General features: G+C 46.8%; 1 protein-coding gene across 1 annotated transcript in view; it reads left to right on the forward strand.

The window, feature by feature from the left end:
* Positions 1-862: 862 nt before the first annotated feature.
* Positions 863-27,922, forward strand: part of LOC119389526 (uncharacterized) — a 278,510-nt gene continuing 251,450 nt past the window's right edge. Inside the window, exon 1 of the mRNA XM_037656833.2 lies at positions 863-992. Coding sequence (XP_037512761.1) covers positions 902-992 — 91 coding nt within the window. The 5' untranslated portion in view covers positions 863-901. The remainder of the gene's footprint in view (positions 993-27,922) is intronic.

Here is a 27,922-nt window from a genome sequence, read left to right on the forward strand (position 1 = left end):
TGTCAGCCGGTACGGAAGTGCAGAGAGAAGCCAAAACTGGACCTAAGAACTTAGCGCCTCGCACTCTTCGGTTCCCCTCTCCACCGGCTGAAAAGCGGTGCGCCCATCGGCGCGCGCTCGCTCCTCGCCGTGCGTCCGAGAAGGAAGCGGCCACCAGCTTCGGAGATCAATCAGCGCGGTCCCGCTGTCGACCGAGTTGGCGCGGCGCCACGCTAGGCGGCGTCGGCGGCAGCGCCGGCGTCCGTGTCGCCGCGGCGGCTGCAGGCGCATGCGTGGCTCGCCGGGTCGCTTTCCCGCAGAGCGGCAGGAGGGAAGCGCGTGACTTCCCTCGCCCCCCGCAAGCCGCCTGCCGCGCGCTTCCGCGGCCGCCACAACGTCTCCGACGTCGCGCCGAAGGCGTGGCGTGACGTCAAGACCGCACGTGACGCCCCAGGCGGCACCCCCCTACCGCCACCCCCGATTCTCTTCTGCGATCCTCACCCCCTCCCACCCCCTTCCTAGGCTGTCGGCCCCCTCGGCGGTGGTGGTCGTCGCCGGCCAATCGGAGGACACGTCCCGACGCCGAAGGCGACACGGTCGCTGTCGACGCCGCGCCGCGTTGTCGTGTGTGCGGACCACGAGGCCAGCCGCATCCTCCGGAAGATCGTGGGCGCGCGCGAACTGTCGTCGACTCCCGCGCCTCCTCGTAAAAGATGTCGTGCAGGTCATCGCTCTGAGTGGACTGTGACGGCATGACAGTCATGTGACACCTGAAGGACAACCGTGTCAGGCGGCAGTGGTGGACTGTCTGCCTGTGTGCGCGTGCTGCTCGGAAAGTGAGACTGACTGTGTTTAGTGCTGACTGTATCACGGAAAGGAGTCGCCACGAACATTGCGGACCGGTCCGGTGTGTCCGAGTGCTATGCTGACGCATCCTTGGCTCCAGTTCTTGCAGCCACCCATCGTTCCACCTCTACATGCATCGCCGGCCGTGTCAGCTGCCGCCGTTAATGGTGAGCTTTTTTTTTTGGGGGGGGGGGGGGGGGGTTGTCAGCACATCTGCATGTTGCGCAACACTACGCGATCTACAAGCGTTGCACGTGTTGATGAGCAATAGTTCATTAAGTCGAGCGCATGCTTGAGGTACACGCAGAAACCCAAGCTGCGATTTTTCAACTGATCACTGGTGGTCAGTTGGAGTGAGTGTAACGCGTACTTGAGCTTCCTGTCATATCAGGGCATTTCTTGTATACTTGTTTCTCTGAGAATGCATGAAGTTACAGGGATATGGGAACATGAACGTTGTCACATGATATTTGCGACAGCATTATTTGATATGTGCATAAACAGATCGTGGGTTCATATCACAACGACGGAAAGGGTGTTTTTCGTCCACTTCATTTCATTTAAATTCAGGTCACAATTAGGACACTACAGCTACTGACAACAATTAACGTCCTCTAAGCTTTCCCTGGCTTAATTGTCTGTTGTAATCATGTGGTTGTGTCTAGCGTTAAATGAGGCCCTCAGAAAAAATTCCTCTTCTTTCGTTCATCGCAACAGCATTATAATATGTAAAAAGAGACTTCAAGCAAAAGTCATCATGCGAGATTAGTTGAAAATATCGAAAATCCACTTGAAGTCATTGACTTTGGTTGGCAACGCGGATATGAGAGACGAAGATATAATTAGTGAAGGACGGATAACTCTGTCTCTGAGAATCTCCGTGGTAATAAACGTCGGAAATGGACACAGAGTTGGCCTTCCGGTAACCGGACGCGATACGAGATGGTCATACATTTCTTTCTTACTTTTTTTTTTCTTTCGTATTCTCAGGGCCGCCGATGTGAGGGGAAAGAATAGAAACATAAACGATGTTTCGCATCTCACGATAGAGCACCCAGATGGTCGTGTAATGTTGAAACTTGAAACCAGCGAGTTCACTGATTGTGTCGAAGTACTGGCACCTCGCAAGATGCAAAAGCATGAAGTTGCACTGTGCGCTGAGAGTTTATAACCGGTGACAGTCACCGCCAACATCAAATGCTGCCATTCGAACAGTGCCATTGGTTAAACTATCGAAATTCTGCAATTACAATAAGCCAACGTATAAGTAAAGCACTAATTTCAGTCTTGATTACTATGACCGCTACAACAACGAGTGTGTGGAGTGACACTGGTAATCGAACGTTGATCGACTATTTTGTCATTTTTTTTTACGATATTGTGTTTAGGAGATGTTATCGCTTTTGTATAGTGCTGGCTACTCCTTTTCACAGGTGAGAGGATACGGGAAAATCACAGCAACGAAAAGAAGAAAAAATACATATAATAGCACCTAGTTCATGTAAGTTCATTCACGTAGCAACTCGAAAAACAACACAATATGCACTCCAGTCGCATAAAATTAACGTTTACATAGAATTCAGTCACACGAACATCGTATATGCTGAAAATAACACTACAAAACTACACAATTTCAGTCACGTAACAGCACTGAAATTGGCAAAGTCCAACTACAGGGAAACATAATGAGTTCGCACATTTTGTCATTTTTAATCGATTAAATTTTAATCGACAGTACAGTTTGCTTGTTATTTTCAGCCTGGTAGTTTTCCGCATACTACTTTGCGTTGTGTTGGTAGAGTGTTATTCAAAATAAGCTTCGCTTATTAACAGATACAAGTGTACACTATGTAAGATACTACTGCGCTAGTACAAAATGAAACGTTTTATTGTAACACGGAGTTACGGAATTGTCAAACGCATGTTGCAACTTCGAACAACATAAATATATCGTTTCACCCCTTTCAAACTGGACGGCAACTGTTGTCAAAAGTGTTCGTGTTCTGCAATATCATTAAATACAAACTCACCACCACCTACCTCTGCGTATGTATTCGGGCAGCGCACAAGCAAGAGGAAACAGTCATAGAGGCAGCTGGTTCCAGACGTGCGCAATTTTGAGACGTACCAAACGACACTGGGCTGATCGGTCCCCAGCTATAGGTTTTCTTTCACTGCGTGTCACACGGCCAACCTACGTTGTAATCCGTCTCCAACGTTTACAGTTAGAAAACGCGAAAGCATTTTCCACGAGCCGTGCGCATACATATTGGCATGCATGCTCTCTTCCAAAGAGAAGAATTGGGCTAGTTGATGTCGTTCGCGTTACTCGTATTACTTCACGTAATTAACTTACAAGGCCAAAAAAAAATTGGAAATATAGCCTCAACTAGGGCCGCTCTTCACTATTTCATTATATTTCCGTTGACGCTCAGTCGTCCTTCTGTCGTATTTTACCTTCATTTCTGGCTTATTCTTTCATTTACAGTCGAATATTTAAGAACTGCAATATGAGGACGAAAAGTTCTGGCCATCGTTAGACCTTGACATTGTAATAGCAGTAACCATTCTTATAGCAAGTTGACCAGCGTCTTGGTAGTTAACAAGACGTAGCCGTCTGCCGTTAGTTATTACAGTGCCCGACTCTCTAGGCGCCGATCGCAGTGGCGCATATAGAGGAATAAGTTTGCCACACACAATACTAACCTTTAACAATGTTGGAAGTTAGCGCCATGTCGGCGATCCTCTGTTCGTGTTCCGATTTGAGCAATGAGAATGTGTTACAATGCCACACCAACAAACCCTCATACAAATTTGGCCAACTTATATGTATGTATAGGTTATGCTAAAACACGGGGAAATGGGCTGGAGGGGAAGGGGGGGGGGGTAGGGCAGTGAATCGGCAAATTCACCCTCAAACGCCCAACACAGCTCCCTTTTAATAAAGGGAAATTGGCAACCACACAGTTTGTAGCACGACGCCACAAGGATCCCTTTAATGACATTATATGGTATATCTCAGATATCTCAGCAAGCTGTAGTCTTTGTCGATTATTGTTACAAAGTAGTTCAAGCAGAAGTGGCGTTCAAGGAAAGAAGAAAAGAAGAGCGGGCACCAACCAATAATAAAATATCGGGGGTTTTACCTGCCAAAACCACGATATGATTATGAGGCACGCCAGAGTGGAGGGCTCCGGAAATTTCGGCCATCTGGAGTTCTTTAACCGTGCACTGCCATCGCACAGTACACGGGCCTCTAGCGTTTAGTTTCCATCGAAGTGCGACTGCCGCAGTAGGGATCGAACCCGCGACTTTCGTGTCAGGCGCCAACAAGTCCGAAAAACGCGATATATCTATCGGTATTCAATCCGTTACTCTAACTGATCATCGGTTATCTGTCATTTGCATTAGTGATCTGTCCTGGTCCACTTCTTCTTTTTGATGTCTGCTAGATTGTCGTCTACCTCTGTTTCTTCTCTAATCCAACCTGCTCTCTTCCTGTCCCCTAATGTTACACCTATCATTAATGTTACACCTATCGCACGTAGCGTGTTTCGTAACTTTTTCTTGAGTTTCTTTGTTATTTTCCAAGTTACCGTCCCATATGTTCGTACTGGCAGTACTCAATGATTTTACACTTTTTGTTTTAGGGACAGCGGTAAATTTCCTGTCATGATTTGGGAATGCCTGCCGTAAGAGCTGCCGTTCATTTTTATTATTTGATTAACTTTCATTTCATAGGTTCCCCTGTCAGGAGTTGGCCTTGGCATCTTGGTATAGCTAGATGTCACTTTTCGCAAGTGACAAACAGCTCTAAACCAAACAATAAGGAAAGCTTTGTGGATCCGGTTCCTGCCATGCATAAGCTCGAGCTTGGAAGCAGTGGATGTCTTCTCCCAGTTCACCACTTCCCATATTGCAACGTTATTGCTCCTTTAGCACGATGACAGAAACCCGTTGCGATATTCATGGCCTGCAAAAAAAGGAGAGACGCTAAACGTTCACGCCAACTCAATAAAGAGAGTGTGGACAATCGAAGCGCTTGATTTGCTGCTCGCCGACACACTTTTGTATGGCTGTCCACGTCGGAGGCGCGAGTGCTGACGGGATTATGCACTTTTCGTGAGCCGTTCCATCTTGCGCTCACGCATTGTGAGTGGGCTTCGAATGCGTAAGCTATGGGCGTCATATTTCGCACACAGTAGCCGTGTACGGAGCCCTCTGCATATATACAAGATCCCCGGTTGAGCGCAGCGCACCTGTCTCTTCGCGCAGGGTCTGTTTATTACGGCGCTCTCACTGTCACGCTCCACGACATAGGCACATAAAGCACTGTCAGTAAAACAGTAAAACAGTACAGTCAGTATTCGATGGTCAAGGCACCTGTACTTCAGCCCATGATCTGGCCCTTGTCTGATTTCGATGCCAGAGGTTACTTTATATATACATATATAGACGACAGCCTACGGAGGCAGTATTTTTCGTTGTTTGTGAAAATGTATTTTTAAAAAACCAACGAAAATCACGAGTACGGAGGAGATGCGCGGTGATACAATAACCGCACCATTCATTCATTGATTCATTCATTGATTGATTCATTCATTCATTCAATTAAAACGAGAGGTTTGTCTCGCAGTTTGTGTAGCAAATTACCCCACATACATACATACATACATACATACATACATACATACATACATACATACATACATACATACATACATACATACATACATACATACATACATACATACATACATACATACATACATACATACATACATACATACATACATACATACATACATACATACATGGTGTGAAAGAACGAACGAGACTAAGTGTGTAGCTTGAAAAAACAGTGGAGTTAGCAACAACTGTTTTGCTGACGACATCCCACACACCTCCTCTAACCATGCTATCAGTTTCGACTTAACCGTTCACGCCAGTTGGGAGTGCTGCGTCATTGAGTGAACACGCGCAACTGCATTCTGCCGGGAAAACGTCTAATGTAAAAACCAAACAGCGAATCAACTTTGTCTCGTGCGCGTGTGTTTGAATGCCATAAGCTGTTTTCAGGGGGAAGGGACAGTGTCGAGGATGACGGACGTGCTGGGCGCCCAAGGTCAGCGATTACAGACAAAAACATTGCCAAAGTTCGTGATGTAATCCGTAGTGATCGAAGATTAAGTGTTCCTGCAATGGCGGAGTTGGTTAACTTGGATGGGGAAGCTGTTCGAAGCATTTCAACTGGCAAATTACACATGAGAAAAATTTGTGCTAAGGTTGTTCCAAGAGTTGTGTCCAATGACCAAAAGCAGTGCCGTAAAGACGTGTGTGTACATGTTAGAACTCATTGCAAACGAGCCAAATTTGTTGGAATCTGTCGTAACATATGATGAGACATGGATTTTTACCTATGACCCAGACAGTAAGCGCCCGTCGATGCAGTGGAACTCTCCAGGATCCCCAAAACCCAAAAATGCACACATGTGAAAGTCCAAGGCAATGTTAACTGCTTTCTTTGACATTAAGGGAATTGTAATGATTGAGTGCGTTTCTAGTGGTCAGACTGTTAATCAACTCTACTACACTGAAGTACTAAAAAGACTTCGTGAAAAAAAAGCCGGCAGATCCCACGCATTGTGGGAATCGATGTGATGCGAAGCAGCCAGCAAAGAGCTGCGTACATCGTCTTGTATGTCACTAAGGAAAATGCGTGTCATGGTTTTCATGTTAACTCCTATTATTTATGTTCGTCACACAGTCACGTCACAAGATACCAATTCCGGTGTAGATCAAGCTAGCGAAACGGCCGCCACCGCACCATGAGCGTGGCACGTAAGTCATGCTGTACATGACATGCGTGTCATGACTGTCATGTTAACTCGTGTGTTATTTATGTTCGTCACACAGTCACGTCACGCAATACCAATTTCGGGGTAGATCAAGCTAGCGAAACGGCCGCCAGTGCACCATGAGCGTGGCACGTAAGTCATGCTGTACATGACATGCGTGTCATGATTTTCATGTTAACTCATGTTTTTGTGTTCGTCTCACAGTCACGTCGCATAATACCAATTTCGGGGTAGATCAAGCTAGCGAAACGGCCGCCAGCGCCCCGTGAGCGTGGCACGTAAGTTATGCTGTACATGACATGCGTGTCACGACTTTCATGTTAACTCGTGTTTTTATGTTCATCACACAGTCACGTAGCGCAATACCAATTTTGGGGTAGATCAAGGTAGCGAAACGACCGCCAGCGCCCTATGAGCGTGGCACGTAAGTCATGCTGTACATGACATGCGTGTCATGATTTTCATGTTAACTCGAGTTTTTATGTTCGTCACACAGTCACGTCGCGCAATACGAATTCCGGGGTAGATCAAGCTAGCGAAACGGCCGCCAGCACACCATGAGCGTGGCACGTAAGTCATGCTGTACATGGCGTGTGTCATGACTTTCATGCTAACTCGTGTTATTTATGTTCGTCACACAGTCACGTCGCAAGATACCAATTTTGGTGTAGATCAAGCTAGCGAAAAGGCCGCCAGCACACCATGAGCGTGGCACGTAAGTCATGCTGTACATGGCGTGTGTCATGACTTTCATGCTAACTCGTGTTATTTATGTTCGTCACACAGTCACGTCGCAAGATACCAATTTTGGTGTAGATCAAGCTAGCGAAAAGGCCGCCAGCACACCATGAGCGTGGCACGTAAGTCATGCTGTACATGACATGCGTGTCATGATTTTCATGTTAACTCGTGTGTTATTTATGTTCGTCACACAGTCACGTCACGCAATACCAATTTCGGGGTAGATCAAGCTAGCGAAACGGCCGCCAGTGCACCATGAGCGTGGCACGTAAGTCATGCTGTACATGACATGCGTGTCATGATTTTCATGTTAACTCATGTTTTTATGTTCGTCACACAGTCACGTCGCATAATACCAATTTCGGGGTAGATGAAGCTAGCGAAACGGCCGCCAGCGCCCCATGAGCGTGGCACGTAAGTTATGCTGTACATGACATGCGTGTCATGATTTTCATGTTAACTCGCGTTATTATGTTCGTCACACAGTCACGTCGGAAGATACCAATTTTGGTGTATATCAAGCTAGCGAAACGGCCGCCAGCGCACCATGAGCGTGGCACGTAAGTCATGCTGTACATAACATGCGTGTCACGACTTTCATGTTAGCTCGTGTTTTTATGTTCATCACGCAGTCACGTAGCGCAATACCAATTTTGGGGTAGATCAAGCTAGCGAAACGGCCGCCAGCGCCCTATGAGCGTGGCACGTTAGTCATGCTGTACATGACATGCGTGTCATGATTTTCATGTTAACTCGAGTTTTTATGTTCGTCACACAGTCACGTCGCGCAATACGAATTCCGGGGTAGATCAAGCTAGCGAAACGGCCGCCAGCGCCCCATGAGCGTGGCACGTAAGTCATGCTGTACATGACATGCGTGTCACGATTTTCATGTTCACTCGTGTTATTTATGTTCGTCACACAGTTACGTCGCAAGATACCAATTTTGGTGTATATCAAGCTAGCGAAACGGCCGCCAGCGCACCATGAGCGTGGCATGTAAATCATGCTGTACATGACATGCGTGTCATGATTTTCATGTTATGACTTGTCATTTATGTTCGTCATACAGTCATGTTACGCCATACCAATTTCGGTGTACATTCGATTAACCAAGCGATCAGGAGAGCACAAAGTCGTAGGCGGCTAGATAGATAGATAGATAGATAGATAGATAGATAGATAGATAGATAGATAGATAGATAGATAGATAGATAGATAGATAGATAGATAGATAGATAGATAGATAGATAGATAGATAGATAGATAGATAGATAGATAGATAGATAGATAGATAGATAGATAGATAGATAGATAGATAGATAGATACGCTCAAAGTCGCAGAAGTTCGCTAAGAAATGCTTCGCATTTAAAATTAGGAGAAAAAAGGCCACAGTTGTGGAGTGAAGGATGGTTGTTGCAGCAGGACAATGCACCCGCTCACACGGCCCTATCTGTCAAGCAGTTTCTGACCAGCAAAAACTTTACTGTGATGGGGCAGCCTCCTTATACACCTGATTTGGCTCCATGCGACTTTTCTTTTATTTCCCAAAGTTAAATCTTGCTTAAAGGGAACCCATTTTACATTTGTTGAAGAGATCCAGGCAAAAACGGATAGTTTCCTGAAGGGCCTTCCAAAAACCACGTTCCAGAACTGTTACCAGCAATGACAGCACCGAATGCAGAAGTTTGTGAATGCTGAAGAGGACTACTTTGAAAGGGACAATGTCACGGAGAAATGATTGCGTAAATACAATGATTTATTGGACCAGTCTCGTTTTTTTTTGTGTCATGCCTCGTACATACATACATACATACATACATACATACATACATACATACATACATACATACATACATACATACATACATACATACATACATACATACATACATACATACATACATACATACATACATACATACATTATACATACATACATACATACATACATACATACATATTGAGGATGTCACTCTTGATAATGCGAACTTCCTACTTCTGATGAGGTAGATGAAATATCGCAGGAAAAAGGGAGTATACCAACGTGGAAAAGAGAAGGAACTATGGGTAAGAAAACAAATCAAATATTGAGAGCTAACATCCGATCATATAATGTCTGCATGGCCTTACTGGCGTAATGCCTATGTGGCCCGAATCATTAAACTACATTTTTTTCACGTATGCAAAATAGGGGGGGGGGGGCAAAGGAAATATGGCAAGATATGCATGCAAAAGCACCACGGGTGCAAACGTACAGGTAAGCCATGGCATGCGGCAGGGCGTAGAATGAGGGCTATATACAGTGCGCAGGCTCGCGAGCATGTGCAAGATGAGAACAGCCAGGCATATAAAATCAGCAGTTACGTCGCGGCTATATACAAATAACCTGAAAACGGCGAAACACGTATTACGTGCATCATTGAAGGTGCGGAGGTTCAGGCGCACCATCTTTTGCAGCAGAGTCGACTCAGAAACACCATTCAAATAACATTTCAACGACCAAGTAAGGTTTGGTTGCGGAAATCTTGTGCATCAGTTTCTGCAATTAAATTGATCATATAACTGTGTAGTCATCAATGGTTATACATAACACGCGGCGCCGACAGCAACGTCGTTTAGGCTAATCTATATTTCGATATTGTTAGCCGCGTCTCGTGGTAAGAAGATAAGTTTATTAGATAGACGAAAACAAGCTTTATAAGTTATATAATACACCACAAAGCAGATGGGAACAAGATACCAATTTCTGAGCCTGCTTCAGACAGCGTCTTCATCCGTCTACAGTATCACTGCAGGTGAAGCCACTCGACGATAGAGCGTAGGCAAATAGGGAGAGAAGGCATGCAGGTATGCTAACCAGGAAAGCGTCTGGTTGGCTACTCTACGCTGGGAGAAGACAATTTGAAACTGTAGTATCTCAGATGCGGCATCCCACTATGACATCTCAAGTAGCTCAAGTATTTTTCGTTAAATTAAATAATAATTTTAAATAATTAAAACTACATATTTTTCGTTAAAACGCACTCAGTCTCAGTACTGAAAGATAAACATGTCCCCGTAACAGAAGGCTTCACACGGCATAAATGCTCTCGGATGTCTAACACGGACCATCGACATAGCAATCTGTTGTTATTCAATTAGTACGATCACAAAGGGTTTATGTGCGTCTGAAGCATGTTTGTCGGCTGATATCAACATGTAGATATATCCAACACAGCCTCGCTTGATCACATGGCAACACTGTCGAAGCTGTTTTTTCCATGATATCAGATATGCCATCGTTGAGTCCGGGCCATACTTGAAAGAAACACCATAAGTATTAAAGCGCCGACTGTGTGTGTGTGTGTGTGTGTGTGTGTGTGTGTGTGTGTGTGTGTGTGTGTGTGTGTGTGTGTGTGTGTGTGTGTGTGTGTGTGTGTGTGTGTGTGTGTGTGTGTGTGTGTGTGTGTGTGTGTGTGTGTGTGTGTGCGTGCGTGCGTGCGTGCGTGTGTGTGTGTGTGTGTTTGTGTGTGTGTGTGTGTGTGTGTGTGTTTGTGTGTGTGTGTGTGTGTGTGTGTGTGTCACAGAGAGAGAGAGAGAGAGAGAGAGAGAAAGAACAATTGAAGTAGGGCTGCTTGGTTACTGTGGATGGAACCCACCTTCCAGGGTCCCACTGGCTATTGCGGCTTCCCAGGCCTGATCAAAGGTCGTCACTTGGCTTCCCAATTCATCAGTTTGTCTACGAGTAGCGGCCAGCCGGTGTCTGCCGGAAGCATGCGTGGACTGATGTATTATGTGTTAGTAAACTGCGAGCACAAGAAAGGTTTCGCCCATACTTCTTGGACAAAGTCAATGGCCAGAGCAAGTAGACGAGAAAGACCGCAGCGAACATTTTGTCGAATGAATTGAGCACTCGCAAGCATGCGAAATATTTTTCTTTTAATATTATATGGCAACGCGCACATTTTATACTCGTGACCTTAGTCGTCTAACTTGTACGTATACAGTCGCGCTCAATATGACTTGCAACTCGGGAGCGGGTGGTTTCACGAGCTCAAAAGTTGCGCATGGCTTCAAATTCCCAAAGTTTTCACAAATAAATGACATATTCTTATTCGGCACCATCGTGAGGCGTGAAATCAGCATTTAGTGGCGGAAATAAGGGCTAGTGGCAGCCATGGTTGATCTTTGAGCTCGTGAGGCCACGAGCAGCCCATGTTGCAAGTCATATTGAACGCGACTGTATATACATCAACAGCTGAACGGGTTCAAACCTTCTTCAAGGGACAGATGTAGTTCAGTGCACAATGGTAAGGAATGTGAGGACCACTACATATTTTGACGTTGCCTATATGAAGCTTCTTTGTAATGTTGAAACGCCGTCGTCTCGTTGGAGCAGAGACAGAACGTACGGCGTTAGGCTCAATTCGTGCAGCTGATTCAACCCTTTTGGCGCTTAAATAAATATATCCCCGTCTCCTCCGAGTCGAGGAGCGATCCTCAGAGGCCATTCGTTCGTCTGATATACAGCCGGGCGCGACGTACTACCCACGGTCACGATCACCGATTTCAAACGAAACGAAAATTGGGCTCAAATTCGGCCTCGCCGTTTTCCACTCCTTTCTCCAACAGCGGCGGCGGCAGCTGCGACGCTTATCCCCTTCGGCTGGCGAGATTTGCACAGCGTTGGCGCAGAGGAGCGCCTTGATTGATTCGGCCGGCTTTGCTGGCCGAGCCGATCGGTTAGCGCGACTGTATGCAGACGAGCTGCCTTCTCGCCTACAGCTCAATACAGCGATGCTTTACTTCGCGCCTGGCCAAACGAGCACCTCCACGACGCGAGGTCGGCCTGTCATTTGGCTCGGCTGAAATGGATCCCACTTTTCGTTTCCTTTATTCGCCGCCTGCGTTGATATGTTACCCCCCTCTTGTCTTTGCGTACAGTACTACCGATTTATCAAAAGGACGTCGTTGTACCAGTCTCCCAACCCCACCCCCTCCTCAAAAAAAAAAAAAAAAAAGAACGAAAGAAAGATAGATAGAAAAAAAAAGGAAGGGTGTGGGGTGTCGTGAGGATCCGTAATTGCACGCCGTTAGAACAAGGCAGCGCCAGTTGCGAATATTCGAGCGGTCTCAAGTGGGAGTGGGCGATTATATATATCGTTGTGGAAGGATTCGGGCTAATCTCACCGCTGGCCGAATGCGTTTGCGTTGCCTGTGCATAACCACCCTGCGGGTCGCGGGTCGCTTAAACTGCCTTCACCTTTACCGTTGTTTTTGATAGTACATTTTTCTTTCAGTGGCGATCGCTATTATACCAGTTCCTTGTCATGTATTTCTCACTTTATTTTTTCATCTGAGAAATGAGTTTAGTTCTATCGTCTAATTATCATCAAGTAACTGTTGGGTAACTATAACTAACATTATGAAGTAACTGTTGGGTTTTACGTTCCAAAACCATGATCGTGATTATGAGGGACGCCATAGTGGAGGGCTGTGGAAATTTCAACCACCTGGGGTTCTTTAACGTGCACCTAAATCTAAGTGCATGGGCCTTTAGCATTTCACGTATACCTCCATCGATATCGTCTAATTAGTGTGACATATTTCCATGGAGAAACGCGTCTATACAGCTCGAGTCACGCTATAAATGGGTGGTAATTATACCCATCCCATACGGGCCTCATCACTTATCAGGGCGAGTTGAGCGAGAATATGTGCCGCCGATCTTGTTACTAATACCATTGCAATATAGACTACGAAGGCGAAGTGACCGCTGTGCTACATGCGTACGCTGCAAAATCAATGGAGTGTCCCATGAGATGCTGAAGCTCGGTGTCGTGCCTATGGTCGGTAACCTGTCTCTTATATTCGGTGTGCTGCTCAATACCAGAGATGACAGAATTACTCTTAAAAGGTAATTAAATTGCATTATGAATTACTCTTCTAAAAATTTCTTAAATGTAATTAATTTACATTACAAATTACAGCTGGCCTAATGACATTTCATTACCATCACTTTTGAAAAGTAATGAAATTACTTTGAAAATACTTCGACAAAAGCTGGCACCATCCTTATCACTGGATATTAGCAGCTAAACCGTCGCGGCGACAAGTCGCTGCTTTGATGATGCGTCTCTCTAACCTGTTTTAAAGCTTACTTGACCCTGCTTAACTATATAGTAGTTGGGTGGCGGAAGGCGGAGGGTACCGGCGATATAACATACCGTCGTTTTGTCTAAAGAAAAGCTCTCTCTCTCTAGGGGGGGGGGGGGGCAGTTACGAGTTTGCAGCTGCCCGACAGTCGGCAAAGCGTGGAGCTTTCTGTGAACTTCCTACAAGAACTCCATAGGCCTGGCATCCACAAACATGGACGCCACAGCTATCAACTGAACTTAAGAAACTTAGGTCGCTCACAGTGCAAAAAAGCTGCGTGAAAACACGATAAGTCCTTCCTTTTCTCTGACAAAACCAAATAATTCAAATACTCTGAGGCATTTAAGGTGAACTTATAAAGTATATGCATACGTACACCTTGCCGGGTGACTTAAGGAGCACGCCATTGTTCATTGCGCCATTGTTCATTGCGCCATTGCCACTGTTTGTTCACAGCGGATGTAACCTGGAGAAGTTTTTATGAAATGCTGAAGTGAACGCCAACACTTCGAATCGAATTTAAGTGAGGGCGTTGGCTAGCTTAATCACACTTCGCTAAGGCGTACTGTCCACATATCTGGACGCTGGGATACAAAGGGATGTACGTCATTGCGTTTACAATTTAAGGACATTTATAAGCAACAACGGGCTTCCAGCAAGAGGAAGTAACACGGAGGGTGCATGCGCGTGCTGTGCAGAAATACGCATCCTCGATCAGACTAATACGCCGCTCAGCGAAGAAAAAAAGAAACAGGGACACGTACAACTCGCGATTAACCGAGTACGACCTGTTTTCTTACTCGTGCGCGAGCAGAGAGGTACAAGCCTTTGCTTTTCCTGGTCGAGCTATTGCGCGCCCTTCGTGCGAAGCGCGGGAGGAGGATATACTGCCAGGCTCCTTGAGCTTGGAAGGCGCGTTTAAGCAGTCTGACCACGACCCCCCCCCCCCCCCTACAGCTCGAGGTAAAGAAAACAATGTTCGTCGTGCGGTTTCTCTCCCTTATGCTGGGCGCGGCGATCACGCACGCGGACCAATTCGGTCGCTCCACCTGGAATTGGTATTCAGGGCGACGACGACTCATGCCGGCCCGCACTGGCTTCTGGCCAAATGCACCGTGTCTGTGCACCCCCCCGAGCCAAGTGTCCCTGCATCTAAACAGTGCGACCTTCTTCGCTTTGTGCGCCGTTTGCATGGCCGACCGACCTGTAACTGCGCTTGTATTCGTTCCAGTTTTATTGGGTTTATGGCTGAACGAATGCCTGAGTTGTGCGGGCGTGCCCGCATGGTCGGGAACAAGAACTATGTGGTCTGGCCGCAGCCTGACTACACTGACTGCAGGGGCGCAGCCACAAATTTTTTTCGGGGTGTGGGTGGAGGGGTTCAACCATACATCATGTATGTTCGTGCGTGTGTATATTCACATGCAAAACTGAATACTTTTAGGGGGGGGGTCCGACCCCCCCCCCTATGACTGATCGATAACGCATGGAAGGCGCAGATATATAGAAAACTCCACAAAATGAGAGAACACGTCGAATATAATATGTCACCCCGCACCTCTACCTATATTGTTACGTGTAGCTTAGGCACCAGTCTATATATTGATACTGGACTTTCGACGAAGGGTGAAAGAGAAGAAGGAAGAAGTGGAGTTGGATTCTGGGCTAAGCCTTCCGCGACCATCCATCATCCCGCCTTGTAAAATAAACATCTCTCACCGTAACAGAATTGGTGGAGGTGCTGGGTAACGCATTGGAGCCCCGAGAAAGTACGGCGGAAGACAAACCACTGGAGCTTCGCCGAAGCCGCAGACTCGCAGGACTTCCGCCACTGCCAACCATGATGAACACTGACGGTGACATCCCGCCGCCTCAGCCTAGCACCCCTGGACAACACTACAGAGAGCCACGCCCGTTCTCTGGGAAACCTGGAGAGGACGTCGAAGAATGGCTCAAGCACTACCGGCGGGTGAGTCTTTATAACCACTGGGACACTGCCAGCCAGCGGAACAATGTACCACTTTTCCTTGAGGGAACCGCGTTGATGTGGTACGAGAATCATGAGGAGAATTTGACAACGTGGGCAAATTTCGTCGACGAGATCAAGAAGTGCTTTGGCGACCCGACCATGAAAAAGAAGCGGGCCGAGCAGACGCTGAGCCAACGTGCTCAAGTCCCAGGCGAGACGTGTACCATGTACATAGAGGAAGTCCTCAAGTTATGCAAAAGTGTGGACCCAGTCATGACTGATGAGGATAAGGTGGGGCATCTCCTCAAGGGAATTGCTGAGGATATCTATCACTACCTCATCGGCAAGGATGACTTGCAGTCGGCGAATGACATCATCCGACACTGCCGGACGTTCGAGGCCCTTAAAGCTCGACGTATTTCGGCAAAGTTCGGTCGACTCCCCAACGTCACCACTGTCGCGAGCATCGACGTGGGCCCTCCGTCCAGTGATCTGGCGTCCACTATACGACAAATAGTACGCGAAGAACTCGATCGACGGGACGCTGCTGCTACTTCGATAGCACATGTCCGCGGTGCTTTCACGCCGTGCGGCCCCCTTCCTGTATCCATCAATGCTGCGGGCTTCGACGACGCAAGGACGCCGGTACAGCCGCGTCGTCATACTCATATTTATGAGCCGCCAAACGACGGCATCAGGAGGTCGCCCACCGACATCACAGCGTGGCAAGATCATCCCGCTGACTGCCTTCAGCAGCGTGTGGTGCGTGAAGCGCCTGTGTGTTTCCACTGTGGCGTTCGTGGACATATAGCCCGCTTCTGCCCGGAGCGACGTCGGGCGCCTCTACCGCAGTATGAACGACCCCCTGCATCCTCACGTCGCACAAGTACACGTGGTGACTATCGCTGGCCACCGAACGGCTACTACCGAAACGACATCCAACAGAGCTACCGCAGCGATTCGCCTGCTTCTGTGCGGAGTGTGACGCCACCAACCTCCCGCCAGCGTCGATCACCATCACCAGGTCGTCGGCGTCTCACCTCTCCTCCGCCGGGAAACTAGGCGCCGCGGCCAATGGAGGTGAGGTCGCCGGACATTTTTCACTGCACGAAGATATGCCTCCGCCAGTTTCCATGTTACAGAATAAGGTCCGTGTTCTTATAGATGGTGTTCCCACTTCAGCTTTAGTCGACACGGGAGCAACTGTTTCCGTTATGAGCAGCGATTTTAAGACTCGACTCGGTCAGAAAGTGATGTTCTCTTGGGGAACCAACACAACGTTTCGTGCAGTGAGTGGGGAACCATTGCGCCCAGTGGGAGTGTGTACTGCAACTGTTACTTTTGGCGCAAAATTGTTCCAGGCAGAGTTCGCAGTTCTTGGGAATTCTACTCATGACGTTATCCTGGGCATCGACTTTCTGAAAGAATGCGGAGCCACCGTGGACTGCGCTGCCGGCGAGGTTTTACTGTCTGCTTTTTGTGAAGAGGCCACGCGCGGCCAACAGACAATTGCAGTTGTTGATGACATAATTCTGCCGGCGCAGTCCATAGTTGGAGTGCCTGTTGACGTTTGTGGTGTCGCAGCGGATAAAATTGATGTTATTGTTGACCCGATCCAGCTGAGCTGTGCAAAGAAGGATGTGTTGGTACCGCGTTGTGTGATTTCTGCGAGCAGTGGAAAATCCGCGCTATGGGTTATCAACTCCTCTTTCGAGCCGGTTGTACTGCCTACTGGAATGCGGCTGGCTGTGTTTGAAGTAGACCCAAGAAGTAACGTCAACATCGCGGTCATTAGCGACGACAACAAAGATGCATCCCATGTGGCCCGCCCCAGTGATGACATATTTATGGGCATGGTGAACAAGTCGCTATCGCCAGAGAAGAGACAAGCGTTAGTTAGGATTCTCTCCAACCATGCATCCGTCTTTGATTTCTCGCTGAATGGCCACGGAGTTTCTGCACCACCTTCACGCACTCGCCATGTGATTGATACTGGTTCCGCCCATCCTATCCGCCAGAGACCGTACAGGGTATCTCCGTCTGAGCGCAAAATTATTGCTGAGCAGGTGGAAGAAATGCTAGCAAAGAAAGTGATTCAGGAGTCATCAAGCCCCTGGGCGGCGCACTTATATGTATATTTACAATACATTTACACTTATAGCAAAGGCGACCAAGATGGCGACTGCCTAGCATTCCGAAGCACGTCATCTTCTTCCTCCTCTTCAGTGAATCAACACTGCGGCGGCTGTTCCGTATCAATATTAAAATAGCATTGTTTGCGACAAGAGTTGGGTTCAGGACGTAGCGAGCTAGATCTCAAGTACAGTATATATATACTAAAATTTCTGAGATACACATATTTCGGGGCACTCAAGTGAGCCATAATGAACGTGACTCCATTAACAGTAATGATGTGCGGATGCTCCTATAATGTGCGAAATGATATTCTCCTGAAGCGGCTGCCTATCACCTATTTCTACACCACAATCACTAAAGGGGGGCGCCAACTCTGGTCATACCTTTACTCAGTCGGACCTTCCACGTAATAGTTTTAATACGCAGGGTTATGGCTACGCATGCTTTTTGACGATAATGACGACCAAGGACCCCTGATGTTGCATTCAAAGAACTGTTCACTTCGCTCCTTTGCCTCGGGAAGCCGGGAACAGTGAAACCTGCCCCTCCCCCCCCCTCCTAATGGATAACCGTGCGGACGCCTATGATCAAAAACGCCCCCCCCCCCCCCCCAATTCGCACGACCACACCATGCCTTTTTCACCGAAAGTGCACCGTCTTTTATTTCAGTTAGACGCTTTTCTAGTCGAGGTGTTGCGAACAAAACTGGCGCGGCGCTTCTGTGATCACTTCCAGTTTTGCTTCGCTCGGCGGAAATAAAAAAATATGTATACATATACACTGCAGGTCTGCACAGCTCTTGCGGCAATCGTGCACCTCCATATACGAGACTTCTGCGAGAGACGCATATCGCTGACTGCGCGTCTTCCATACCCACTTGGCGCGTATATAGACGCGCAAAGTTCGGCGTTCAGGCGCCCGAACTGAAGTCGCCCGTTCGCCTCCTTCACCTTGCATGGGACATGCTCTTTGAGGCGCCAAAGCCGCGCGCCGCGTGAGGAGTGAGGGCTCCCAAGTAAGATGCGCGCACAAGAGTAAAAAAGAACGCGCGCCATCTCTCACACCAGGAGCGCGCGCGCACGAAATTTCTGTGCGCGTGGCAGCTGCGAGCGTTTTCTCCTTCCTCCTCGCGAGCCCGCGGCTCGCGCAAGGTGCCGCGCAGCTTCGGCTCCTAATAAATGATAATCGCTGCGCCGGCGTTGTTGCCGCCACCGCCTTGGTTCTTAGTTTCTTTTGGACGAAGGACGGTTGTGTGTGTGTTCGCACGGGCCTATGTGCGGTGGTGCCGGTTGAGGGGGGGGGGGGGTTCACTGGAAGGTCTTCTGGTGCTCTCTCCCGTGCGCATGCAGCGGCGGTCTCGTTAGTCATGGCCGGAGGCGGCGCGCGCGCAGCAGACGCGCTCATAATTAGAACAGCCTCAGTGCGCGCCAAGAAGACGCAGCAGAAACAAAGAAGCAAGCTCATCCGGAGGTGCCACGCACGCAGCAGCAGCATCACCGTCGTGCGTATGCATGCCGCTCGCTCGCTGAGCCCCAAGTGCCGGGGCTTGCTCACAACTTCGCGAACGTGTGCGTGCCACGGACGACTCCTTTTGTGCCGAGAGCCGTAAACGCTAACGTCGGCGCAACGACTGCACAGCGATAGAGCCTGCAGGGAGACCTGCTGTTGTTGTTGCCGCCGCCGCCCCTGCCTGCTAGTGCTGTTTTCTATCTGCCTCGTTTTTGTTTCGATGTGCGACGATGGAAGAAGAAGAAGAAGAATAACGGTTTCGCGCCGCGGTGGCGCGGCAGCTGTAGGCTCGCGCGCGGAGTTCGACGCTAAGAGCGCGACGGCTCGAGCCTGTTAAAGGCAGCGTCGGCGTCGGAGCCACGCGTCCGCGTGCGCTTGATGAGGTGCTCCGCGTTGTGCGCGCCTTATGTACAGATGCACGCCGAGGTCGTAAAACAAGGACCCCCCTTCCTCGACGGTCGAGTGGAGAACAATACCCGGGTACATTTTAACGCTGCAGCACATTTCTGTCACGTTTAAGTGTTCGACGTTTCTTTTACCGTTCATTCATTTTTGTTCGTTTTATCTCGACGCTCTCATAAAGAGAATTTTCATGGCTCTGGATCTAGATCAGAAAGAGCGGGTCGCCGTGAGGACCTCTGGATCATAACGGCCCACGTTTCCGTTACGATCCGCCGCTAGAGCTCTTTTACTTTCGTTTTGAGTTCTGGCAGCTTTCTCTCTCTCTCTCTCTCTTAAGTTTTTCGGTTGTACGTACTCGTCATAACTACAACGGCGGCATCGGAAGTCCGACTAGAAAAAGTGGAATAACATTTAGTCCTAGAAGAAAGGAGTCGTTATTTTTGTATTTGGGGTATTTACTGCAACGTATGTTAAGTGGAAAATGAGCAAAAGCAGAATTTGTTCGGCTGGTCAGGCGTACCAATATGACCGAGATAAATATACGTTAAGGTTTCAGGCAGATTACAAAGAAAACTTGTATAAGAAGGTTAGCTGCGATGTGAACACGCATACCTTAAAGAGGTACGCACTTTCATAGAGAAAGAGGTGTAAATAGGAAGAGAGGAGGGCGGTCGACCACACTAATGGCAGTTTGCTACCCTACTAAGTGAAAAGAAGGTAAAGAGAAAGAACGAGCAGAGAGAAAACATTCAGCATGCCTGTCGCTTGGCTTGTAGGGTGCACATCGAAACCTATAGTAGCTAACTGAGGTGCGCCTGTATAATTAATGAATTAATAATTGCTGGGGATTAACTCCCCGAAAACACGATATGATTATGAGGGACGCCATAGCGGAGGGCTCCGGAAATCTTGACCGCTTGGGTTCTTTAACGTGCGCCTAAATCTAAGTACACGGGCCTCAAGCATTTTCGCCTCAGTCGAAAATGCGGCCGCCGCGGCCGGGATTCGATCCCGCGACCTTCGGACCAACAGTCAAGCACCATAACCACTAGACCACCGTGGCGGGTGTTCAGGAATTGCAGTTACGTACGTATCACTTGATTTTTTTGTAACACGTGTGGCAATGGTCTGTAGACCTTTTGGCCTATAGGACAAAAAAGTAACTATATCAGAAAGCTTTTATATCCGAGAATGCCACTCAGTTGAGGTACCTTAGAATACTGCGTAGGTGAAGAGGCTGCTCGTCGTGGCGGGCAGAGATTCGGAGAATGCTCGACAGCCTCCTCACACTCACACATGTTAAATGTTGCACTAAATGGTACTAAAAAAAAGAGAGGTCGGGGCAAGCGAAGCTTGGTGTGTGCGTGTCTGATGTATTGCCTTTCTTTCTTTCTTTCTTTCTTTCTTTCTTTCTTTCTTTCTTTCTTTCTTTCTTTCTTTCTTTCTTTCTTTCTTTCTTTCTTTCTTTCTTTCTTTCTTTCCTTCTTTCTTTCTTTCTTTCTTTCTTTCTTTCTTTCTTTCTTTCTTTCTTTCTTTCTTTCTTCCCTTCTTTCTTTCTTTCTTTCTTTCTTTCTTTCTTTCTTTCTTCTTTCCTTCCTTCTTTCTTTCCTTCCTTCTTTTTCTTTCTTTCTTTCCTTCTTTCCTTCCTTCCTTCTTTCCTTCCTTCTTTCTTTCCTTCTTTCTTTCCTTCCTTCTTTTTCTTTCTTTTTTTCCTTCTTCCTTCCTTCCTTTCTTTCTTCCCTTCTTTCTTTCTTTCTTCCTTTCTTTCTTTCTTTCTTTCTTTCTTTCTTTCTTTCTTTCTTTCTTTCTTTCTTTCTTTCTTTCTTTCTTTCTTTCTTTCTTTCTTTCTTCCTTTCTTTCTTTCTTTCTTTCTTTCCTTCCTTCTTTCCTTCCTTCTTTCTTTCCTTCCTTCTTTTTCTTTCTTTCTTTCCTTCTTTCTTTCCTTCCTTCTTTTTCTTTCTTTTTTTCCTTCTTCCTTCCTTTCTTTCTTTCTTCCCTTCTTTCTTTCTTTCTTTCTTTCTTCCTTCCTTCCTTTCTTTCTTTCTTTCTTTCTTCCTTTCTTTCTTTCTTTCTTTCTTTCTTTCTTTCTTTCTTTCTTTCCTTCCTTCTTTCTTTCCTTCCTTCTTTTTCTTTCTTTCTTTCCTTCTTTCTTTCCTTCCTTCTTTTTCTTTCTTTTTTTCCTTCTTCCTTCCTTTCTTTCTTTCTTCCCTTCTTTCTTTCTTTCTTTCTTTCTTTCTTTCTTTCTTTCTTTCTTTCTTTCCTTCCTTCTTTCCTTCCTTCTTTCTTTCCTTCCTTCTTTTTCTTTCTTTCTTTCCTTCTTTCCTTCCTTCCTTCTTTCCTTCCTTCTTCTTCCTTCTTTCTTTCCTTCTTTCTTTCCTTCCTTCTTTTTCTTTCTTTTTTCCTTCTTCCTTCCTTTTTTTCTTTCTTCCCTTCTTTCTTTCTTTCTTTCTTTCTTTCTTTCTTTCTTTCTTTCTTTCTTTCTTTCTTTCCTTCCTTCTTTCTTTCCTTCCTTCTTTTTCTTTCTTTCTTTCCTTCTTTCTTTCCTTCCTTCTTTTTCTTTCTTTTTTTCCTTCTTCCTTCCTTTCTTTCTTTCTTCCCTTCTTTCTTTCTTTCTTTCTTTCCTTCCTTCTTTCCTTCCTTCTTTCTTTCCTTCCTTCTTTTTCTTTCTTTCTTTCCTTCTTTCCTTCCTTCCTTCTTTCCTTCCTTCTTTCTTTCCTTCTTTCTTTCCTTCTTTCTTTCCTTCCTTCTTTTTCTTTCTTTTTTTCCTTCTTCCTTCCTTTTTTTCTTTCTTTCTTTCTTTCTTTCTTTCTTTCTTTCTTTCTTTCTTTCTTTCTTTCTTTCTTTCGCATTGCGCAATGCTCCCTGCGAACTTTTTCCTTCCTTTATGCTGGGAATCGGACCTCCATCCACGTGCTTAGCAGCGCAACACTTCAGTTGCGACAGGCAACAACGAAGATCATGCTTTCATGTCCAGGCTGCCATGAAATGTGACAAGGTGAAATGACAATGAAACCTTGATAAAAGATCAGATTGCCATATCTGCACAAACGGCTGATCGCCAACAATGCAACAATGAGAGTGCATCAATTATTGGAAAACGGCGCATGCAAATAGGCGTGTGACTGTGACCGGCGCACCTTCGAGGGCCCCATTTCTGTTCACCCGCATTTCTGCACACTCGCGAACGCCGGCTTCATTTTTTTTTTTTTTTGCAGTCACATCTACAACGCCATACAAATACGCACATGGCCACCGCACCTTCAAGTGTCGAATTTCTGCATGCTCGCCGGCGCTGGGTTTTCGCGTACGACGCCGCCACCGAAATATGTGACTAATAATACCCCTAGCTGTCACATTGGCAAATTTAGTGTCGTTTTGAGCGAGTGCACTTACGCTCGCAGAGTGCTATTTTGGCGGTGCGCTGCTACACGAGAAAAAGAAGTACACTTTGGGAATGATTGAAATCGCGATGGGTAAGTTAGTAACAGAACATATATTTGTTTGTTTAGGCTATATTTCTTATGTAGCAATGCGTTATAATTATAAACAGCCATTGGAATAAATTTTAGATACAAACGCGGCGGATGCGACCTTTGCACAGCATGTGTGGTGGTGGCATACACCTGGCTACGCGGTCGTGAACTGTCGGAAAGCGAGAATAGCAGACTAGATATTTTTGTATAGTATAACATGTTCTAATACAAAATCATATTCTTGGTAATAAAACCGATGGTTTAAAAATACTAGCGAGGCAGCTTTCCATATGAATTCATTTATATTAGAGCCACTGCTGTACCGATAATACACACTTCCACGTGACGGAGTGAGTTTGGCTAACGCACTCGCCGGCAAGTGCGTTCTGCAGCGAGTGTCACTAAGCGTACCCGCGTGACAGCGTGCGAATGACACCAGCGGCCGTACACTTGCTCAAAATGGCACTAAACTTGCGGGCTCTGTAAAGGTTGCACACGGCTCTTAACTTTTCCACGCCAATCGAACTATAGGGCTCCAGGCTCCTTCGGTTATGCAAGCGGTTTACCCTGCTCGAGGTGCTCGTCTCGTAGGCTGCCAGAGGTAGGCTCTTTCCGTCGCTTTCACGATGCTGATGAAAATTTATTCATTTCAACATTCGATCACTTTGGACGCTGAGGGCCAGGGTCAAAAAGCCTCTTCACGGCTCGACTAGGACCCCGTGCGAAAAGGCAGGGTTAGGCATACGTACAGCGCAATAAAAACAGTGCACAGAGTGAAAAACAATCTAACATAGTTAGGAGAAATTTAACAAAGCGTAAACGGTAAAAATAGCTCACTAAGTTTAAAACACGTAAACAATGAAAAACATTCATCTGAGTGATATTCAGATGTTAGTAATGATATCATAAAGGTTAAACATAACACAATATTGCAAGATTAGATCACGAACCAGACTGCACATAAATATACCTATACATAAATATATGTACATATATGCATGCATACGCATACACTACAGGCTAACATCTTCGGGGTAATGATTAAAAAATGTTTTCTATCTATCTAAACATAAAAAAACAATACAAGTAAAGCAGACCGAAATAAACCGGCAAAACGTGTATCACTACTACTTCAATAATGACGATAAATTTAATAAAGCAGTGAAAACGAAAAAAAAAACTGAAAAAATGGTACATTACATAGTAGTTTTAAAAAAGTACCTTACGCAATATTTTTATACGATTAGTTGATTAAAATAAAACGGCTGGAGATCGCGCAGCATTTCTTTCTTTGGTTGTCTCGCTCCTACCCGCCATGATGGTTTAGTTGTATGGTGCTCGACTGCTGGCCCGAAGGTCGCGGGAGCAAATACCGGCTGCGCTTACCGCATTTTCGAAGGAGGCAGAATGCTAGAGACCCGTGTGCTTAGATTTACGTGCTCATTAAAGAACCCCAGGTGGTCGAAATTTCCGGATCCCTCCACTACGGCGTCTCACATAAGCATATCGTGGTTTTGGGACGTGTAGTACCCCACACATGATTATTATTATTATATGTTTCAGTCCCTCGGTGATCACGTTGATTGACCACCGCTTCCCAGAAACAAGTCCTCGGGCACGAAACACGACGACGCTCGGCTCGAATGCAAGAGGCGCGATGACAGGCAAACATCTATCGCTTCCAGTAAACATTCGAAGGAAGAGCGGCGCGTGGTCTGGTCGCCGTCACTGCGTTGACGACCGAGACGGTGGTCTCCGGCGCGCTATAGGTGAGAGGAGACGGCGCCAAGGCACCCAGGACCGTCAGCACGCCTATATATCTTGGACGGAGTCCGCGAACTTGCACTAACGCAACAGTATATATATTTCACTTACATGGCACTCTGATCTGCAGCGATTGTGATGAGCAGAAGAATGTGCAAATAAAGAACGCAGGTGTCGTGATTTAACGGCAGCAGAGCCTTCTAGGCGATGAAGGCGGAAAATCTACGCGTTAATGCGACATAATGTACGTAAACGTGAGAACACATGCTCTTTCTCGACTGGCGAGTCAGGGTATATGGAGGGCAAGCGCATAATTCGACATGCGATAGCAAAAAGTTCAGGACTTTGCGCTCTTTCGATGGGTAAGACCAGTCAGCCACGTCAATGTCAATGGGCCTTGGTCGAGCTTTTTTTATGTTCTCTTCATATAACCTCCGTAGCAGCTATATGGCTATGGAACTGCGCTGCTGAGCTTGAGAGAGAGAGATTGCAGGAAAGGTTACCTAGACTATGTACAGTTCGCCACCTTGCACAAGGGGAGGGGAATAAGAAGATAAAAAGATACACCATTTCCCACTAAAGGGAACCATGTGGGGATGCGAAGCAGCACATGGGTCGACTTAAACTTCCGTTCATCACGGGCACCTTGCCCGATGTTAAGGCGCCCTTGCAAGTGGAGCACACCATGAATTCGCTGTAGTTGCTGTTGCTGTTACTCGTGCCGAACTCTTGTTGAAGCACGCCACGCGGGTTCATCGCAAGTCTGCAGAATCTCGTTCCCCGACGCCATCACGTGATTGCTGAGAGAGTGTAAGGGGGAGAGGCCACAGCGGGTTACCCAGCCCCTTACACAGGCCTGAACGCGCTAGCGCGTGCCAGCACACATGGTTCTGTCTGCGTTACGCCAAGCTATAGGACAGCATACGGCAGCCCGGGCCCCTAAAGTGCTCTGCACGTATCATCATCAAGGCGGTCGAAGAACAAGAGGAAGAAGACGTCTCCTTGGCGCGAGCGCGCGCTCAATATGTTGCAGATGGCTATGCTAGGTGGTAGAAAGCGGACGGTCGCCAAGGGACGGACACAGCCCTGAGCAAAAGCTGCTTCTTTGCACTAGTAAAGTTTTTCATTCATTCATTCATTCATTCATTCATTCATTCATTCATTCATTCATTCATTCATTCATTCGCATCTAAAGGAGAGAGGGAAACAGAGAAAACCATCAGTGCACATATTTCACAACACACACACACAGTGCAGCGTATCACAGGCGGTCGCTCAATTCCGTTGCCTTCGAGAATTGCAGCGTGGCTTTATGGGCTGATGAGCTGTGAGACCACTGGTTTCTCAGCTTCGGGTGGCTGTTTCCGTGGGACCCTTCTTGTAAGCAATCTCTGGGCACGGCCTCTGCTCACCATACGAATGTTTCTGATCCTTCACGTGAATGTGAGTTATCTAAAGCTCTTGACGCCAGCAATATGCCGCTATAGTCATACGCTCTAACAAACAAACAAACAAACAAACAAACAAACAAACAAACAAACAAACAAACAAACAAACAAACAAACAAACAAACAAACAAACAAACAAACAAACAAACAAACAAACAAACAAACAAGCTTACCTAGTCCTGAATTGCTTCATATATAACTCTCCTTAAATATACACGTTAACTCTCTGTCGGAGATCGGCGCTCTTTGGCCAAGCATGGCCCTTGCGCCATTAAACTCCACATATCATCATCTCTGTCGGAGATCATTATACTCTCTTCGGAAAGTTGCGGGAGCCGCGACTCTCCAAAAGATAGTCAACGTGTCTCTTTAAAGAGAGTCATGTATGTGGCAAGTCAGGACTCACCAAAAAAGAGTAATTGGTAATCTCTCTCTCTCTCTCTCTCTCTCTTTCTCTCTCTCTCTCTCTACTTTTGTTTTTCTTAGGGAGTGCAATTGACGTATTCTAACAAAACCATAGCGATACAGAAAGCACTCAATAGTGACTCAAGGTTTGTAAGTCGTTCAGTTGAAAGATAACGCTCGTCCCGTTGAGTCTTTCCCGAGTCCGTGTCTGCTAGCGATATGACCTATGACACCTTTTTGTGCATTCAACCAACTAGCCCAAAACGCCACTTTGTAAAACTAAATGGTAATTTTCCGCGAACATTCCACAAGAGGGAACAATGAGGCGCGAGTCACACGCCGAGCTAACAGGAATTTCTTATTTATTGTACACGGGCGGCCTCGCAGGAGGGTTGAATCAAGCTTGATAGAGAGCAACAAGCTCGCGAGGACTGTGCGCTAGTTACCAAATTAAAGGAGTGGCGACACGTTTCAACGATCGAAAATAAGGTTAGCGGGGCTTGCCAAACCCAAACACCGAGTCTGCGGTTGTGCGAGACACATCGATGCAGATACGAAGACATTTAGCAGTCGATCGAGAGCCACTTCCGACGTGCATGATATATCGTGAAGGATATGGGCGGAGTGCGCTATTCATTGCTTAATGATCGCGCAGTGCACGAGCGATAAAGATCGTATCGAATAGCCGTCTTTCGTGGCAATAAAACTACCGAGGGCGCTGACCAGAGAGTTATAGCTGGTTGCGCCACAGACTGTTAGTCAAGGTTGCCGGGAAGCTTCATTTATAAGCGGGAGCATGCGCTGCCGATTATCTGATGAAATGAACGCTTCGTGCGAATTGCAAATAACAATGAATACGTTTATGTTAAAAAAAAGAAAACTTGTTTATAGATTCACACCGTGACACAAATGTAACACCTCAAAAATCAGAGCCCTTTTAAAGCGAAAGCCTCAGATGCCTCATGAAACGCAAAAATTGACCGTCGGCCTTCCGCGTTTAGCGGCGTCAACACGAACGATGCGAGAAATCATCATCACGTGATGACGTCACAATGACGTCACAGAGTGCCAGAATTTGTGACGTCATCATGACGTCACATGATGACTTCATCACATGACATCGTCGCTTATCAAAAGTGGGCCTATCACGGAGGCAGTGCAAAACCAGGTGAGGAGCTGAAAGCTTGCAACGTCTCCGATCCTGGAGGCAGTGCAAAACCACGTTAGGTGCAAAAACTTTCGGAATCGGGCGG

The sequence above is a fragment of the Rhipicephalus sanguineus genome, chromosome 4 (genome assembly GCF_013339695.2).
Source record: "Rhipicephalus sanguineus isolate Rsan-2018 chromosome 4, BIME_Rsan_1.4, whole genome shotgun sequence".
NCBI classification, from domain to species: Eukaryota; Metazoa; Arthropoda; class Arachnida; order Ixodida; family Ixodidae; genus Rhipicephalus; species Rhipicephalus sanguineus.